Genomic DNA, 19,424 nt, shown 5'->3' with positions numbered 1-19,424 from the left:
CTTCAACATATGCAAAATCAATCAATCAGTGCTCAGTCAGCTACAACCCCATGGACTGTAGCTTGCTAGGCTCCTCTGTCCATGGGAATTCGCGAGTCAAGAATACTGGAGTGGCTTGTCATACCTTTCAAGGGATTTTCTCAGCCCAGGAATCAAACTTGAGTCTCTTACATCTTCTGGATTGGCAGCTGGGTTCTTTACCACTAGTGCTACCTGGGAATCCTCAATGTAATACACCATGTAAATAAAAGTCAAAAACCATATGATCGTCTCAACAGATACAGAAAAAGCATCTGACAAAATTCAATCCATTCATAATAAAAACACAGTAAAAGCCACTTATGACAAACCCAAAGCCAATATAATATTCAATAGTGAAAAGCTGAAAGTCTTCCCACTATATCTGGAATAAGAAAACAAGGAGGCCCACCCTTACTACTTCTATTCAATGTAGTAATGGAAGTCCTAACCATGGCAAGAAAAGGTATTCAAATTGGAAAGGAAGAGATAAAATTGTCAACATATGCAGAAGACATGAAAATGCATAGAAAACCTTAAGGACTGCAGGAAATAAACCTACGAGATCTATAAATGAATTTGGCAAAGTAGCAGAATATAAGATTAACATTTAGAAATCAGTTTTACACTAACGATGAAATACAGAAAAGGGAATGTTAAAATTAAAGAGGATTCAAAGAAATGGAAAGATATCCCATGCTCTTGGATTGAAAGAATATTGTTTAAATGGCAATACTACCCAAAGTAATATACAAATTTAATGAGATCCCTATCTAATTACCCATGACATTTTTACAGAATTAGAATAAATAATCCAAAAATTTATATGGAACCATAAAAAACCCAGAACTGCCAAAGCAATCCTGAGGAAACAGAAACAAAACATGAGGCATAAACTCTCTCAGACCTCAGACAATACCAGAAAGCTACAGTAAAACAATGTGGTAACTGGTACAAAACAAAGACTAGGGATCAATGGAACGGAATAGAACCCAGAAACAAACCCACACACCTATCATCAATTAATCTTTGACAAAGGAGGCAAGAATATACAACGGGAAAAAGACAGTCTCTTCAGTAAGCAGTGCTGGGAAATTTGGACAGCTGCATGTAAGACAATGAAGTTAGAATACACCCTCACACCCTACACAAAAATAAACTCAAAATGGCTTAAAGACTTCAAACGTAAGACATGATATCATTAAACTATAAGACAGCAAAAGCAGACGCTTTAACCTCTGAGCCACCAAAGGAACAATTAAAACAAAACAAAACAAAACAAAACAAAAAGACAACCTACAGACTGGAAGAAAATATTTGCAAATGATGCAACTGACAAGGGCTTAATTTTCAAAATATACAAACAGCTCATACAACTCAACAACAAAAACCCAAAACCACATAACCCAATCGAGAAATGGGCTGAAGACCTTAACAGACATTTCTCCAAAGACATGAAATGGCCAGTAGGCACATGAAAAGATGCTCAACATCACTAATTATTACAGAAATACAAATCAAAACTACAATGAGGTACCACTTCACACTAGTCAGAACAGCCATCATCAAAAACTCTACAAATAACAAAAGCTAGAGAGGGTGTGGAAAAAAGAGAATCCTCCTATTCTGTTAGTGGGGATGTAAATTAGTGTGGCCACTATGGAAAACAGTATGGGGATTCCATAGAAAACTAAAAATAAAATTATTGTATAATCCAGCAATCCTAGTCCAGGGCATATACCTGGACAAAGCTATAATTCAAAAAGATATATGGACTCCAACGTCGCATATGCATAGTGTAGCAGCACTATTTACAGCAGCCGAGACATTGCAACAACCTCAACGTCTGTGGACAGATGAATAAAGATGTGGTATATGTATACAATGGAATACTTCTCAGCCATAAAAAGAATGAACTAATGCCATTTTGGCAGCAACGTGGATACAACTAGAGATTATCATACTAAGTGAAGTCAGAAAAACAAATACATGATATCATTTATACGTGGAATCTAAAATGTGGCATGAATGAACCTATCTACAAAACAGACATAGAGAACAGACTTGTGATTACCAAGGGGGAGGAGGCGACAGAGAGGGATGGACTGGGAGTCTGTAGTGGATGCAAACTATTACAAATGGAATGGCTAACAACCAGGCCCTACTGTACAGAACAGGGAACTATAACCGATCTCCTGGGAGAAACCACAACGGAAGAGAATCTAAAAAAGGAATGTACATAGGTGTGCAACTGAGTCACTCTGCTGTATAACACAAATTAGCACAAAATTGTAAACCAATTATACTTCAGTAAAAAAAAAAAAAATTAATAGTTTTTTCCCCCTCTTTAGTTATACCAAAGAGGATACGCAGGAATGAAACACTCTGGTTCAAGTGTTCGAGTTTCTGCTACTATATCTACCTGTTAGAATATCAAGGGTTATAAAGCCCTTTTTATTTTGTTTCCTTATTAAGATATAGGTAACTAATTTCTCAATTAAAATACCTGTACACACTACAGAAACTATGCACATTACAAAGGTGCCTGAATTAATCTCTGATACTGATAGTTACAAAGAACAAAAACATTTGAAAAGGCAGCATTTAAACTTGCATATACACAAGCATACATGATTTTTAAGTTCATAAGAGATGAAAGGTCAATAAGGTGAGTGTTTTTATATTAACCAGACTTATAGGATCTGTGCCAGTGTCTCACTCGCCTCCCTGCACTCCATCCACCCTCTACCCCATCTCTCCCGCTGACCTATCCAGCAGTTAGCTGTGTATGTCACTCTGCTGGTCAGGCATTTGAAGATAAAGGCAATGGCGTGTTTATCTTTATAGTTGTATACAGAGCAAGCACTTAATAAGTCTTCATTAAATTCAGTTAGATGCAATACGGAAAAGGAAATAATGAAACTGGGGATGAAAAATGCACCCTCTAGTCCAGAAAAATGTTCTTCTTTATAAAAAGTTATCTGAAGAAGACAACTGATTCTAAGGGAAAAACTAACAAAGCATCACTGTTCACTTACAAGACTTGTGGGTCACTCCACTTTGTCAGACAGAGGTCTTCCAGCAGCTCTTCTTCATCCAAGATCTCTAAGATGGACTCTTTGAAGATTTTAATATCTGTTTCTAACTCTGACAGGCTGTAAGAATAATTGTATAGAAATGATCAATAACATAAACCTGTAAAAAAAATGTCCCTACAGGAGTAGTGCCTTTCTAATGTCTTATCAAGCAGACTCCCTTATACACTCATGATAAACACTGACTTGTAAAAAATTTTTGGTATTTACTACGCAGTTTGAGAATCAATTCCCAATACAAGACTGTTAATATATTAAGTGATAAAATTAAACAACGATATAATTTTCAGCATATGTTCTTTATCTCAGAAACATACACTCAGTGTGATGTAAGCTTTTGGGGCCCGAAATTTACTTTTATTCTTAATTATGGCAGTGATAATACAAGAAGAGACCATTTACTTTTATTTGATAAGAACATCCTAATATTTTTGGACAAAAAATTGACTCAGGAATTTTAACTGTTAACTCTTGAAGGGATTTTAGGGGGTACAAATCCTGAGGGACTGATCATTCAATCTGTAATACAAATTAATATATTAAATTCTGGAATGCATTATCATCAACAAACAAAAACCTCATGAACTTTGGAGTGAAAAAAAATACGATTTGAATATAGACCTGTCATTTAGTAGCTATTCAGGTTTAGACAAGTTACTAAGACCTCGATTTTCTTATCTTCAAAATGAGGACCATGTCAACAGGACTGAGATGAGATCACACATATAAAAGAGACAGATACAGCATTTCATTGAAAACAGCTTTTCAATAAACATTTAGTTTGTGTTCCTCCTTTAGCTCAACTTCCCTCCTAGGCTACTTTCCTACTTTAAAGTTATGAAAGACAGATTTTTAACAATAATGAAAACCAGATATGGCAATGAAGGCCTTGAGAGTAAGTTTCAAAGTAAATAATGTCATTACCATTTGTAAGACTAGTTGGTATTTTTAAGATAGTTAATAATTACACTAATTTTGGACCTGAATTTACGTTAAACATTTCACTCTTAAGACTACTGAAAGAGAAGTTTAAGACATTTGTGTCTAATTCCCAACTTGGTAAATCACCCATATTTACCTTTTGCCATTTTGGAGCAAGATGTGCAGTTTGCTTCTGTCTACGGAAGAATGTTTGGGATCCACTAAAGCGTCCAACGTCTCAAGGATCAGTGGTTGTAAAATGCTAAGTTTCCCCTGAAGGGTGTTGATCTAGATAACAACATGACCTTTCATAAGAATTAAAACAATCTTTTTAGAATACTCAGGGTCAGTGAATCCTCTGATTAAATACAGAAATCGAAAATAGCTAGGAAGGCTGGTAACATTTCAGAACATGGTTACTGTTGGAAGGCCTATCCCAGATGATTAAAAAACTGGATCTCCTAGGTTAAAAGATAATCATGCATAATGTTGTTGCCAGGCTCCCATTTGGGTGACAGGAAATTAATTCCTGTAAGAGTCCTCCCCCTACAGACACTTAGTATGAAAGGAATGGAAGAGTGATTAAAAGAAAAGCTGCCATTCCCTGGTTAAAACGAACTTCACATCTGGTAAACAATACCTATGTTCTTTGTAACAGAATAGGATGTAGTTCAAAACTCCTATGAATAAAGTTATTTTGGAAAAAATAAAAAAGCTCTTAAAAAACAAAACATATCTTAAACTTTAAAAAGTAAAGTTGAAAAGTCAAATGTATATTTATTATTCAATTTAATATAGGCACAGCAGGATTAATCAGCAGGTATGCACTGATACAGATATGTTTATGTGCATGCTAAGTTGCTTCAGTTGTGTTAGACAACCCTACGGACCACAGCCCTCTCTGTCCATGGGATTTTCAAGGCAAGAATAGTGGAGTGGGTTGCCCTTCTCCATGATATAGCAATACTAACTGTTAAAATATTAAAATGCTTCCAATAACTGTTAGTACACAGCATAACAGTAGCTGAATTAAGTACTGAAATTAATTAATAGTGTAAATTCCAACACACTCTCCACCCCAGCATGAGCTCCTGAGAGCTGACTCAGTCTGTGTAGCTTCACCACTGACCACTGTTCATGTACCTTCATTTCTTTCCTTCTATTATTTCCCTGCTTACTGAGTGGGCTTCAACTAGCCGCCATCTCATTGGCTGATACTGCTGCTGCTGCTAAGTCACTTCAGTCGTGTCCGACTCTGTGCGACCCCACAGACGGCAGCCCACCAGGCTCCCCCGTCCCTGGGATTCTCCAGGCAAGAACACTGGAGTGGGTTGCCATTTCCTTCTCCAATGCATGAAAGTGAAAAGTGAAAGTGAAGTTGCTCAGTCGTGTCTGACCCTCAGCAACCCCGTGGACTGTAGCCCACCAGGCTCCTCCATCCATGGGATTTTCCAGGCAAGAGTACTGCAGTGGGGTGCCATTGCCTTCTCCATGGCTGGTACTAGCTGGTGCTATTGCCTCAATAACCCCAGTAAGGAATGGAGCCATCTCCTACTACCTCAATAGAGCAAGGCAGACAAAGAGAAGGGTGCCAGGTACCACCAACCCCCCACCCACCTCATGCCCCCTTTACTCGCCCCTCTTCTCTCCTCTTCTCCCACTCTGGTTAGGATGCTCATGGCACTGGCTCTTGCTTGTAGCCAGGTCCTGAACAGTACTATCCTGACTGATGGGGGAAGAATAGATGATGAAAGATTTGTCACGGCCAAGAAAGCAGTGACCATCCTTGTTTGGAGCTTGACAGGATCCTCAAACCCTCAATGATTATCAATACAAGCGCTGTGAGAAGTGTACACAATTCCTACGTCAAACTAGGTCTCAAACAGAGGCATCATTTAGCTACCTTGACAAAGGATTGTACAAACAAATCAAAGAATGGTTGGTAAGTATCAGAATGATCTGATGAAATATTTGTATTATATTTATCATGTGTAGGGCTTCCCTGGTGGCTCAGACGGTAAAGCGTCTGCCCGCAATGTGGGAGACCCAGGTTCGATCCCTGGGTCGGGAAGATCCCCTGGAGAAGGAAATGGCAACCCACTCCAGTATTCTTGCCTAGAAAATTCCATGCATGGAGAAGCCTGGTGGGCTATAGTCCACTGGGTCACAAAGAGTTGGACAAGACTGAGTGACTTCACTTCACTTTATTATGTGTAAGCAGTTACCAACATACAATTTAGCTAAGAGAATAAAATGGCATACAGCTGAAACCTTTTGGTATGTTCATTTATATCATATTTAAGATAAGTATTTTGAATTAGCATCCTTGAACAGGATGTCAGGATAGACAACCTGAGATGTGTTTCACTCAATGTCATAACATGACTGTTAAAGAGATTCTGTATCCTATACCTAGAGACTTTAGATCTATTTGAGTTATAAAGTTTAAGAATTAAGTACTTTCCGCATATAAGACCCTGAGATGCTTCTATTTGAGGGGAGGGTGTGGTTACGGCAAGTGCCATTAAAACAATACCAGTGCTTCCCTGGTGGCTCAATCGTAAAGAATCCACCTGCCAATGCAGGAGACATGGGTTTGATCCCAGATCTGGGAAGATCCTATATGCTGGGAGGCAACTCAGCCTGTGCACCACAACTACTGAGCCTGTTCTCTAGAGCCCAGGAGTCGTAACTACTGAGTCCAGGAGTCACAATTACTGATACTGAAGCCCTAGCACTCTGGAGCCTGTGCTCAGAAACAAGAGTGTTGTTTAGTGGCTAAGTCATGTCTGACTCTGCAATCCCATGGACTGTAGCCCACTAGACTCCTCTGTCCATAAGATTTCCTAGGAAAGAATACTGGAGTGGACAGCCATTTCCTTCTCCAGGGGATCTTCCCAACCCAGGTATCAAAGCCCAGTCTCCTGCATTGCAGGCAGATTCTTTACCATCTGAGCCACCAGGGAAACCCTGAGCAACAAGAGAAGCCACGGCAATTAGAAGCCTGTGCACCACTAGAGAGAAGGCCCCGCTTGCTCCAACTAGAGAAAAGCACACACAGCAACAAAGACCCAGCACAGCCAAAAAAAGAAAAAACCAAAGTGTCTTCCTCCTCCATAGCATTGTAAAATCAGGAAACATTCAAGAAGCTAGACAAACACAGGCTTACCCGATATTGCAAGAGTGCTTCTATAGCTCTAAACTCAAAAGGTAAAGGGTATGTGACAAGTTGACCCTCTCCAGCCAACTGTGAAGGGAGTTCCCGGAAAAGCCACTGTTCCAAATTTAAATTACGATAATCTAGTATCAGAAGACACTCCGGAGTTATCACAGCTTTCAAATACTGTTAAAAAAAAAAAAAAAAATATATATATATATATACACACACGCGCGCGCGCGCGCGCACACACATATCTGTAGATAGATATATGTACACAGGCATATATGTAAGTTGTAGAGGAAAAGTAACAGTCATAAAATATTTAGGATTTAATACTCCATTAATTTTTAAAAACTATTTATTTGGCTGCACCGAGTCTTAGCTGCAGCACGTGGGACCTCATTCCCTGACCAGGGATCGAACCCAGGCCCTACACTGGGAGCAAGGAATCTTAGCCACTGGATCACCAAGGAAGTCCCAATACTCTATTAATTTTCGACTAAGCCTAAATCAAATCACTGTTCATTTGCTTTTTCAAAAACAAATCAACAAAAACAAAAAACCAAGATTTTTTTTTTAAAAGAAAGGAAGCCTAAAATAAATGCAAGTCTTAATACCTCTAACTCACTCTCAACAGAACCAGAATTAAGCAAATTATGCATTTACTAGGATTTCCAAGGAAATCAAGAGAAATATAGAGAACAAAGGAAACAAGAGAAGGTCTTTTTAAAAGTCAAGCATTCAGCAGACTTTTAGAAAAGATTAGTTTAATCATGATTGGTTTGGCTGAAGTGCGGAAGTTTCCTTTTTAAAATATCACCAAAACATACTAGGCTAATTTGAAATCATAAAGATAAAATGTAGCCTTAGTGCTCTAATTTAGAACACTATGAAGTTAAAAATTTATTCTGAAGAGAAAGGCTAACATATTCTGTTTGGATCACTTTACATGCAGATGTTTTTCAGTAGTAAATACCACACAAATACACGATCTGCGGTGGCTGAATCTGAGTACAGCAGGGATGGAGGAACTCTAATGTATACATGTATTTTTTTTACTGCTTGGAGGTTCGGTGCCCCTACCCCCATGAGGCTCAAAGGTCAACTGTAATATGAACATTTTTATTCAGAAAAGTTGAAAAATTATACAGTGAATACCTATACACATACCAATTAGATGCTATAATTAACGTTCTTCTATAATCCATGTAAAATGAGTTCTACTCCTAACATGTTATATTATAAAATAGTTTGCTTTATCACATACTTCTCTATTAAAGAGGCACTTTTTAAAAAGTTTTGACAGATGCTAGTTATAAACTTTAGGGACTTTCCTGGTGGTCCAGTGGCTAAGATTCTGTGCTCCCAATGCAGGGGGCCCCCAGTTCAATCCCGGGTCAGGGAACTAGATCCCACATGCAGCAACTAACATCCAGCAGTCAAATAAACAAATATTTAAAAAACAAAAGGTGATAAAATATAAAGGCTACTTCTAGGCTATTTCGAAAACCAGAATATATTCTTGGTAGCTGAAGTTACAGTGCAATTACATATATACTGTATATGACTGAAAAAGTCTGGTATAAATCAAGAATCTTTCTCTTATTTCAGAAACGAGAGACTAAATTCAAACAGTGAGAAAGGAGACCGCAGTCAGACCTTTTCCATTATTAACAGAGCAGTGCTACACCTGCTGAGCACAGGTATACAATTCAGGTAAAATGAGTTCTACTCCTAACACCACGTTCTATTATACAATAGTTTCACACATCTATTTTTTTTTTATTACAAATTACTTTTAAACTACTGATCAAGATAGTGAGGAAGGAACTTTAAGATTGGCAGGGGAGAAATATAAATGAAATCAAATCCTTTACCTCCATTCGCATGATAATCCTATTGTTTCTGGTTGTGATGCTCATTAAATGCTGAAACCTCAAATCTCTGGCTTGAAGACCTAATTCTTGATATAAGTCAGTTTTCTTCCTTTCTAAAAAAGAAATGTGTTCAATATAAAGAGTGGGTAAACTTATGAACCAAAAAGTTTAGATTTTTATGTCAGAGTACCCCTCCCAACACCATTGAGATAATCTTCTATTACTACCAGAAACAAGAGCTAAAATGGGTCTTTTTGCTTTTTTTGCAATTTATGCCACTGCACTTTTTTTTAAAACTTAATTTTGTATTGGGGTATAGCCAATTAACAATGTTGTGACAATTTCAGGTGAAGAGTGAAGGGACTCAGCCATATAGATACACATGTATCCATTCTCCCCCAAACTCCTCTCCCATCCAGGCTGCCACATAACATTGAGCAGAGTTCCATATGCTATATGGTGGGTCCTTGTTGGTTATCCATTTTAAATATAGCAGTGTGTACATGTCCATCCTAAACTCCCTAATTATCCCTTCCCTCTGACTCTCCCCACTCCCCCTACAACCATAAGTTTGTTCTTTAAGTCTGTGAGTCTTTATTTTGTAAGTTCATTTGTATCATTTCTTTTTAGAGTCCACATATAAAGGATATCACACGATAATTCTCCTTTTCTGTCTGACTTACTTCACTCAGTATGACAATCTCTATATCCATGTTGCTGCAAATGCCATTATTTCATTCTTTTTAATGGCTAAGTAAGCAAAATGGGTCTTTTTTAACACCCATTTCTACCTCAAAAACATATTCAGGCTAAATCTAGTCAAACTAATTTTTCTTCTCTTCTCTTAACCATACTTCATAAAATTTCTCTGCACTTAGAGACACCCCTTGGGACCAGTATAAAAACCATAGTTATATATCATTAGAACTTACAGTAACAATTCCTAGCTCTAGATGCATGGATTTTTAAATATGAACTGTACAGAACTACATTTTCTATTTTTTCCTTACTGCATTATTAAGTTCAGCATTTTAAATCTATGAACAGATGGTCCAATTGTCTTTGTTCTTAGACTAATACAAAATGAAAAATAAAATCACTAGATTCTTCTACCTGAAAACTAAATTTATCACCTAAGAAAAGGCAAAATAGATGAAGAAACTCAAGAAATAATGCTGGTAATGGAAGCATCTATTTTTATAGTATCAAGCCACACCTGTGATAGAGCTCTAAGTAGAACAACTTTTTGAGGTGATACTGAGCCAAAAAATATCCAATATACCCCACTAGGATTTCAGCAACAGTAGGAACAGGACTACAGGGTAGGAAGGACAGGGAGACCTGAAACCTGCACCTGAGGTCAGACAGTAAAGTAATGCTGAGTTTCATTTAAAAAAGTAACCGTCCACAAGAGCCATCGCTGGCAGAGTTTCAATAACTACCATCCAGTTCCCTGTCCCTCCTGTCTGCTGTCACCCATTGCAACTGCAACGGCAGTGGTATCACTCGATTTTGCCTTCAACATGGCACAGGAGGAAATGAACATGAGGACCAGGGCAGTGAAAGGGAGACTAATGAAGAGAAACAAAAGGGAAAAGTGTTTTTCTCTTGGCTGCATACCAGCCAAAACTCTTCCTTTAACATTCTGTTAGAGTTGGCTTCTAAGCCCCCACCCCCAACCCCCCAAAATTACAGTACAGGTCAAATGCTGCCGGTCATTAGGCCTAATGGACAAATGCTTAAGAAAGATCATCTTCAACACATCCATATAGGCAAACAATATTCTACTCGAAATATAATAGTTTCTTTACTTCCAGTGGGTTGATTTAAAAGAAAATTACAGATACTCACCAAAAGAAGTCACCTTTCCTTCTTTGTCAAATTTTGTCTGGAGACAGATAATAAAAGTATTATTTTCTCCCAAATCAGCACATGATTTGTGGTATCATATCATATGGTATGATGAAAATAACTCTAAAATAATGAAGATATAAACCATATCTGCTGTTCTTAAGTTAAATTCAGTTATGAGTTCAGGATTAAAACAAAAAGTCCCCTTTCCTTTGCCAGGACAAATCTGACCTTGGATTAACCATCTACCTTGGTTCCTCAGAAGATCTGATAAAGGAGTGTCAGCTGTGTTACTAGGTCATATAGTTCATGGTAAAAATGCCCCATCACTGCTCAACAGGCTGCACTGGGGAGACTGGGACTGGATCATGATACCTGGCGGGGAGCCACAGTTCTGCCTTTCCCGAAGACAGTGGCTCTTGGAACTGACTGCTCCTTGCAGGAGCCTGGGATGTGCCCCTGGGATGGTGACAAGAGATATTGGCACTAGAGGACCTCAGGGGGTCTAAGCCAAGGTGTATCTCGCACCCACCTTTGAGAATATCCTCTCCTTGTACTGAGCTTCACACAGGGGGCCACAGCACCCCCTGGATGGCTGGAAGGACTTCTTTGGAAGAGAAAACACCAAATACTGCCCTTGTGAATTTCCTATCCTTTTGCTTTCTAAATAGCCTGGGACCAAATGTGGCTTATCTTGAGAATCTAAGTATTAATATCTGTGGGATGCTAAGAGGTCTCTCTGGTGGGTGCTGCAGAATCAATAAATATTTACAGAAAAGACCTCTTCTGATAGTGCAGAGAGCACACAATGCAGAAACTGTACTTACTTCCTATAAAGCAGAGGGAACATTTTCCTGTAACACTTGTCCACAAGTCAAGTCTGAAGATGTCAAAATGTTAAATGAATCACTGTGTGCTGGGCTTCATTAATTACTATTTAAATATGTATTTTCAGAAGACACACTCTAAGACACAAGTCCTAAATATGAATGCTATGTTAATAATACCACAATAAAACTGCATAGTATATTTCAGCTTGCTTCTTGTGAGCAAAGATAACATCAATAGGAATATATAAGTACCATAAAACATCAGAGTTAAAGGGAAACCTACATCAAGGAAAGTTTTATTTTGTGTAATATATACTAGCTTTCCTCCTTAAGCTTATTTCAAATACATACATCTGCTGCATAAAATTCACAAATAAAACTATTCGGTCACAAATTTTAGAGAAAACCATGCTAATATTTTACTAAATGCCCTTCCAGACTTATTCTTCCTAAATACATTCATGCTACATACACTTCCTTGCAGTCTCTCCTCTCCTTTCAACTTAACAATGTATGAAGAAAATTTTTGCATCTTTGTATTTATCTGTATCATTTTTAATGGGATTTTTTAATTAAAAAATGAGATCATACAAACTGATTTTTTAAAAAATGTTTACCTTGTAAAGGAACTCACTTTATTTCTAATAGCATCAACTGATTTTCTTAAGTGTTCTTGGTAGACAATGAGTTCACCTGCAAAGAACCTTCTTTCAATTTTAACATCTGACTTTGTCTTGTTTAATTAATTAAACTGGCTAACTCCCAGAAGAGTGAATAACAGTGACAATTTCTCCATGCAGTTCTGGGAGTTGTCTTGTTCTGTATAGTTCATAAAGAAAAGCTATGTTAAAAAGCCTAAATAATAATGACGATATATAATGGCTAATATATACACTGAACGCTTACCATGTGTGAGGTATTATTTTTAAGGGTTTTACATATTTAAGTTAATTTAAATCTCATAATTCTACAAGGTAGGTACTATTACTCCTAGTTTCAGTTCAGTTGCTCAGTCGTGTCCGACTCTTTGTGACCCCCATGAACCGCAGCACGCCAGGCCTCCCTGTCCATCACCAACCCAAACCCATGTCCATCGAGTTGATGATGCCATCCAACCATCTCATGCTCTGTCATCCCCTTCTCCTCCTGCCCTCAATCTTTCCCAGCCTATACAGATGAGAAAACCAAGGCACAAAGATATTATCGTAACTTGTCCGAGTCCGTCTAAGTTAGTAAGAGACACAGTTGAGATCTGAATTTACAAACTCCAGCTCAGAGCAAGCACTTTCTCTAAAAATTAAGATTAAAAAAAATTAAAAGCCTACAAAAATGTTACAAGAATATTACAACCAATTTCCATGTAACCTTGATCTAGAGTCTCCTTTGTTACTATGTGCCCCAATGGCCTTATTTTTCTCTCTCTAAATATGTGTGTGAGATACACACCATTTATGTTGTTTTATTCAATTTTTTTCTCTGAACCATTCTAGAGAACGTTGCAGAGATCAAGATCCAACAAAGCTTGCAGTTTTAAGTAACACCCTGTGCTGCCTCCAAAATGCTTCTGCATGTATTATGTTGCATAGCACAGGTTCAAGCCATTTTGTGGCTAATAGCCTTCAAGGACTTCTGAACAGATTTCTGGAGAAATCTTGAGTTTCAACTAGGAAGCTCTGAATTTTGATTTGAGCCACTAGTTCTAGTACTAAGACAAGCTCTGCAGATATTAGCAAAGACTCAAGAGTGCTGTGCAGCAAATCTAGCTGGCACTCAAGTCACTGGCTAAACAAAAGACAATGACTTATACATTATGAAACTAAGTAAGTAGTTTCATGGCTGATCAGTCCAGCCCAGTTAACTTAATAAGTACGTACTCTCTGTAAGTCATCAAATGGATCACACATACTCACCACAGTGAACACCGGGGATACACTGGCTAAAGTGGCTTGAGACACATCCGAAGTTCTATTCCGGTAAATTTCACCTGAAGAGTGAATTAGAGAATTCCTTGTGAGCATATGATTGGTTTTCACATATAGCTAAGATACAACTCTCATAGTCTGTAGAGGTCTTCAAACTATTTCACTATGTTTTGAATTTTTTTCCCAGAGGGAAAATAAGAAACACTTTTAACATTTAGCTGAAACTCCAGTACTTTGGCCACCTCATGCGAAGAGTTGACTCATTGGAAAAGACTCTGATGTTGGGAGGGATTGGGGGCAAGAGGAGAAGGGGACGACAGAGGATGAGATGGCTGGATGGCATCACTGACTCAATGGACGTGAGTCTGAGTGAACTCTGGGAGTTGGTGATGGACAGGGAGGCCTGGCGTGCTGGGATTCATGGGGTCACAAAGAGTTGGATACGACTGAGCGACTCATCTGATCTGATGTTAGGTTTGGCAAAATATGGTTTTTAAAAAGTAATAGTTTAGGTGAGGCATTAGAATAATTTATGGATTCCAACCGCCCCTTTTCCTTTCTAATTATTATATCTTGTAGTTGGACATCAAATGTGTTAACAATGTTCTGAGATTAAAGTAAAACACCTATTCCTTTTCATACAATGTAGAAGGGTTCTTCATGAAAGTTACATTGGAAGACATAGTTTAGAAAACATACATTTCAAGAACTACCTGACCTCTCAGCATTCCAAATATCAGGACTATTTGATTAATCTATAAATTATGAAGCCTACAGATTTTAACTCTATATTTAATTTCTTCCCCACTGATATGCTTTTTTAATTATTTTTAAAAATGGGAGTATAACTGCTTCACAATGTTGTCTTGGTTTCTGCTGTAGGTGAATCAGCTATGTGTACATATCCATCCCTTCCCTCTTGAGCCTCCCTGCCCCGGTCCCACCCCTTTCGGTCATCATAGAACACCGAGCTGAGCTCCTTGTGCTATACAGCAGCTCCCCACTAACTATCCATTTTACACATGGTGCGTATACGTCGATGCTCCTCTCTCAATTCATCCCACCCTCTCCTTACCCAGCATTTTCACAAGTCCATTTCTACATCCACTAATATACTTTAGAGTGAATACTTGTGAAATATTTCACTGCACTGGAATAAAGACCCCGGTGAACTGGAATAAAGGTAAACCTTTACCTGAAAATGTGATTAGACTAAGTTGAAGAAAAGCTCTCAAGTATAACCAAGTAAATTTAATGCCTGAGAAAGAACCCTGTTCACTGTACTAAACACGAGAAGCATGGGCAGAATTCCTATCCATAGAATATGAAGCTATATTCTCATTTCTGATCTTATTCTTTCCTATACATTCAAAGACATAATTTGTTACCATCTGAGGTTTGTTGGTTCCCCTGTACAAACCACCTTATGAGGGTCAGCTGAATAAAAGTTCAGTTCAGTTACGTCTGACTCTTTGCGACCCCATGAATCGCAGCACTCCAGGCCTCCCTGTCCATCACCAACTCCCGGAGTTCACTCAGACTCACGTTCATCGAGTCAGTGATGCCATCCAGCCATCTCATCCTCTGTTGTCCCCTTCTCCTCCTGCCCCCAATTCCTCTGGGTGAATTTAATTCAGATGACCATTATATCTACTACTGCGGGCAGGAATCCCTTAGAAGAAATGGAGTAGCCATAATGGTCAACAAGAGTCCAAAATGCAGTACTTGGATGCGATCTCAAAAACGACAGAATGATCTCTGTTTGTTTCCAAGGCAAACCATTCAATATCACAGTAATCCAAGTCTATGCCCCAACCAGTAACGCTGAAGAAGCTGAAGTTGAACGGTTCTATGAAGACCTACAAGACCTTTTAGAACTAACACCCAAAAAAGATGTCCTTTTCATTATAGGGGACTGGAATGCAAAAGTAGGAAGTCAAGAAACACCTGGAGTAACAGGCAAATTTGGCCTTGGAATATGGAATGAAGCAGGGCAAAGACTAATAGAGTTTTGCCAAGAAAATGCACTGGTCGTAGCAAACACCCTCTTCCAACAACACAAGAGAAGACTCTACGCATGGACATCACCAGATGGTCAACACTGAAATCAGATTGATTATGTTCTTTGCAGCCAAAGATGGAGAAGCTGTATACAGTCAGTAAAAACAAGACCAGGAGCTGACTGTGGCTGAGATCATGAACTCCTTATTGCCAAATATACACTTAAATTGAAGAAAGTAGGGAAAACCACTGGACCATTCAGGTATGACCTAAATCAAATCCTTTATGATTATACAGTGGAAGTGAGAAATAGATTTAAGGGACTAGATCTGATAGATAGAAAAGTTACAGTGCTACAAATCAGCACTTGCTAATACATCACAAGTTAGATAAAGTGTTACCTGGAGGTGAGAGTCAATTTCTAGGGAGACTGATAAGAAGTCCACGGTCCCCAAGGAGGAGAGATGGGTCTGGGGCTCCTGAAGAGGAGATAGGGGTCTGGAGTTCTCAAGGAGGAGGAAAGGGCAAAGGTCTTTTTTTTCTGCTCTACATTCCTTAGTATTAGTCACATAAAACATTTTTTTCTTTAAGCCTGGAACTGATGATTACAAAACAAAACAACTCAGTTTAAGCTCTGTACTAAGGATTATATAACAACATATCCTGCTTGAGGACAGTTTCTCCTTCCTGAAAACCTTCTGACTAATACTGTTATCTTAAAACGTATATTATGGGAGTGGGTCTGGTAAGATCTTTCTATTGTTAAATTCTAATCCTGTTATTCCAACCAGTCCATCCTAAAGGAAATCAGTCCTGAACATTCATTGGAACGACTAATACTGAAGCTGAAACTCCAATCCTTTGGCCACCTTTGATGTGAAGAACCAAATCATTTGAAAAGACCCTGATGCTGGGAAAGACTGAAGGCGGGAGAAGGGGACAACAGAGGATGAGATAGTTGGATGGCATCACTGACTCAACGGACATGAGTTTGAGTAAGCTCCGGGAGCTGGTGATGGACAGGGAAGCCTGGCATGCTGCAGTCCATTGGTCCCAAAGAGTCCCACACGACTGAGCAACTGAACTGAATCCTGTTATCTTAAAATGTAAATAGTGGGAGTGGGTCTGTTAAGATCTTTACAACCTTGAGAGTCTTTTGATTTATTGTAATAATTAATTAAAACAGTATATAGCTCCCTTGCTAAGACTAGCAAATGGGGCACTCTTCGCCCCTTTCTGATGTCTATGTCAGCTTTCTCTGTCTCTTTTTCACTTTAATAAAACTCTGCCACACAAGAGCCCTGAGGGGTCAAGCCTGGTCTCTGATCCCAAAACTAAATCTTCCTCTTCAGAGATCACAAATCTGACATCGTTCACCCTAAGGTATCAGAGGGAGATTCTGAATCTCAATGCTTGTCCTAAAAGGTTAGATTGGCTGAGCCTGGATTCCCAGGCAGTTACCAAAGGAAAGGAATGTGAAATGTAACCCAATTTGGAAAGACTCTCCTAATGAGCATGAGGAAGCAGGTGGAGATAGTGAGCTACTTTAGGAGTGTTTTTAGAGTACAATCGTGAAAACTTGTTTGAGAACATTTTTGAGAAGCCATACATGACTTGGGTTTTTGAGCAGTATTAACACCCACATTCGGAGAAGGCAATGGCACCCCACTCCAGTACTCTTGCCTGGAAAATCCCATGGACGGAGGGCCTGGTGGGCTGTAGTCCATGGGGTCGCTAGGAGTCAGACACGACTGAGCGACTTCACTTTTACTTTTCACTTTCATGCATTGGAGAAGGAAATGGCAACCCACTCCAGTGTTCTTGCCTGGAGAATCCCAGGGACGGGGGAGACTCGTGGGCTGCCGTCTATGGGGTCGCACAGAGTCAGACATGACTGAAGCGACTTAGCAGTAGCAGCGCCCACATTGTCACATTTCTGAAAATGTCAAGGCAGCATCGTGGTTTATCATTTAGGGGAGGGGATAAAAACACCTCAGACTTCTACCTCCATCCCCTTCTATCTGGTTATACAGTACTTGAAGAAAAACCAGATCTTTCTCAGAAGCAGTTTCTGAAAGTCTTCAGCCTCACTATCCTTTTCCTGAGCAACTGGACAAATGTCTAAATGTGTCCGTTCAAAAGAAAGAGTCAGACAGAAGTACTTATAAAATCATTCCAGGTAGATAAGCCTAATCTTGGTTTCAGCACTATCACGATGGATGGGGGCGAAACTCGCAAAAACCTCACAAGCGCACTCAGCCCTGTTTGCAGCTGGACCGGTGGGGAGGACAGAGGGCTGGCGGGACTCTAGCAGGGCCCAGGGGACGATGCTCAGTCGAGTTCGGAGCTGGTGGACACAGCTCCTCCCGCAGACCTGTGCAAGAGGGCAGACACTTGGCGCCCAAGGGCCGACCCAGAGGCCGAGGACTGAGCAGGCCGCGGGGCAGGCAGCCACAGCCACGTGGGCTCGGGCGGTCGGGTCTGGCCCTGGGATCACCGCAAGCCTGGCGTCCCGGGACTGCAGGGCAGGGACAGCGGTACCTGTCACGGGGAGCCGGCGGGACCAGCACAGCGGCGCGGCCCGCCTCCTTCCGAGCAATTCGGTGGCGCGGCCGTAGGCGACGACGGGGCGAGTGCCGGGGGTCAGGCCCAAGGCCAGAGCACACAGGGTACGCCGGGGCAGCCCCACCGCACGGGGCAGGAGCTGGGCCAGGCTCCGCAGGCATTCCATGGCGCTGGAGCAGGGAGGAGAGAGCTGCGAGACCCCAGCCCTTCATGCCGGACAGTGGCAGGGCGGCCGGCACTTCGCGACCCCGCGCCGGCGCCCAAGCTGCGACCGAGGCATACTGAGCATGCGCCGGGGGCGCCGCGCCTGCGTGTAACTTCCCGCGCATGCTCCGAAGGGGCCTCTGCGTGCGCGTCCCGTGACGCTCGGCCAATCAGAGCTTTGCCTTCTGCACCTGTGTGTACTTGTAAAGCGTGTATGGACCGGCTCCGGGGTGGGTGGGGCGCGTGTACCTGCGTCAGGTGAACTGCGTAACCTAGGATCGTCTGATCGGCGCGGAAAGTGTTGATTACTTCTATTAACTGCTGTTGCTGCTGGTGCTGCTGCTGCTAAGTCGCTTCAGTCGTGTGCGACTCTGTGCGACCCCGTAGACGGCCTCCTACCAGGCTCCTCTGTCCCTGGGATTCTCCAGGCAAGAACACTGGAGTGGGTTGCCATCCTTCTCCAATGCATTAAAGTGAAAAGTAAAAGTGAAGTCGCTAAGCCGTGTCCGACTCTTAGCGACCTCATGGACTGCAGCCTACCAGGCTCCTCCGTCCATGGGATTCTCCAGGCAAGAGTACTGGAGTGGGGTGCCATTGCCTCTCCGGTCTATTAAATAGTAATCATTAAATGTGAAAAAATACGCAGGATATACATAATGTTTTACAATTTCCGGAGAATTTTCATACAGATGCAATCTACAATTTGGAAGTGAGAAGTTATTACCCATTCCCAACTAAACTTATAATTAAGTTTAATGCAACGAAAATAAACTTTCATATGGAATGATATATTAAACTTTTGCTAGTGATGACGGAGGAACATAAACGCGGAGGATTTATATTCTGTATTTAATCAAATATAAGTGAAGTGAAGTCGCTCAGTCGTGTCCGACTCTTTACGACCCTGTGGACTGTAGCCCGCCAGGCTCCTCTGTCCATGGGATTCTCCAGGCAAGAATATTGGAGTGGGTTACCATTTC

At 40.4% G+C, this 19,424-nt stretch overlaps 1 protein-coding gene across 1 annotated transcript in view; it reads right to left on the bottom strand.

Annotated features, from left to right (window-relative positions):
* MRS2 (magnesium transporter MRS2) overlaps positions 1–18,547 on the bottom strand; it is a 37,718-nt gene extending 19,171 nt beyond the window's left edge. The window contains exons 1-7 of the mRNA XM_045162664.1: positions 18,217–18,547; positions 13,663–13,736; positions 10,923–10,959; positions 9,072–9,184; positions 7,204–7,377; positions 4,192–4,322; positions 3,057–3,173 (exon numbers count right to left, since the gene is read on the bottom strand). Coding sequence (XP_045018599.1) covers positions 3,057–3,173; positions 4,192–4,322; positions 7,204–7,377; positions 9,072–9,184; positions 10,923–10,959; positions 13,663–13,736; positions 18,217–18,406 — 836 coding nt within the window. The 5' untranslated portion in view covers positions 18,407–18,547. The remainder of the gene's footprint in view (positions 1–3,056; positions 3,174–4,191; positions 4,323–7,203; positions 7,378–9,071; positions 9,185–10,922; positions 10,960–13,662; positions 13,737–18,216) is intronic.
* Between the last annotated feature and the right edge of the window lie 877 nt (positions 18,548–19,424).

This window comes from Bubalus bubalis, chromosome 2 (genome assembly GCF_019923935.1).
Source record: "Bubalus bubalis isolate 160015118507 breed Murrah chromosome 2, NDDB_SH_1, whole genome shotgun sequence".
NCBI classification, from domain to species: Eukaryota; Metazoa; Chordata; class Mammalia; order Artiodactyla; family Bovidae; genus Bubalus; species Bubalus bubalis.
Note: the sequence above shows the minus strand (reverse complement) of the source record. Positions and strands in the feature narration are given on the sequence as shown.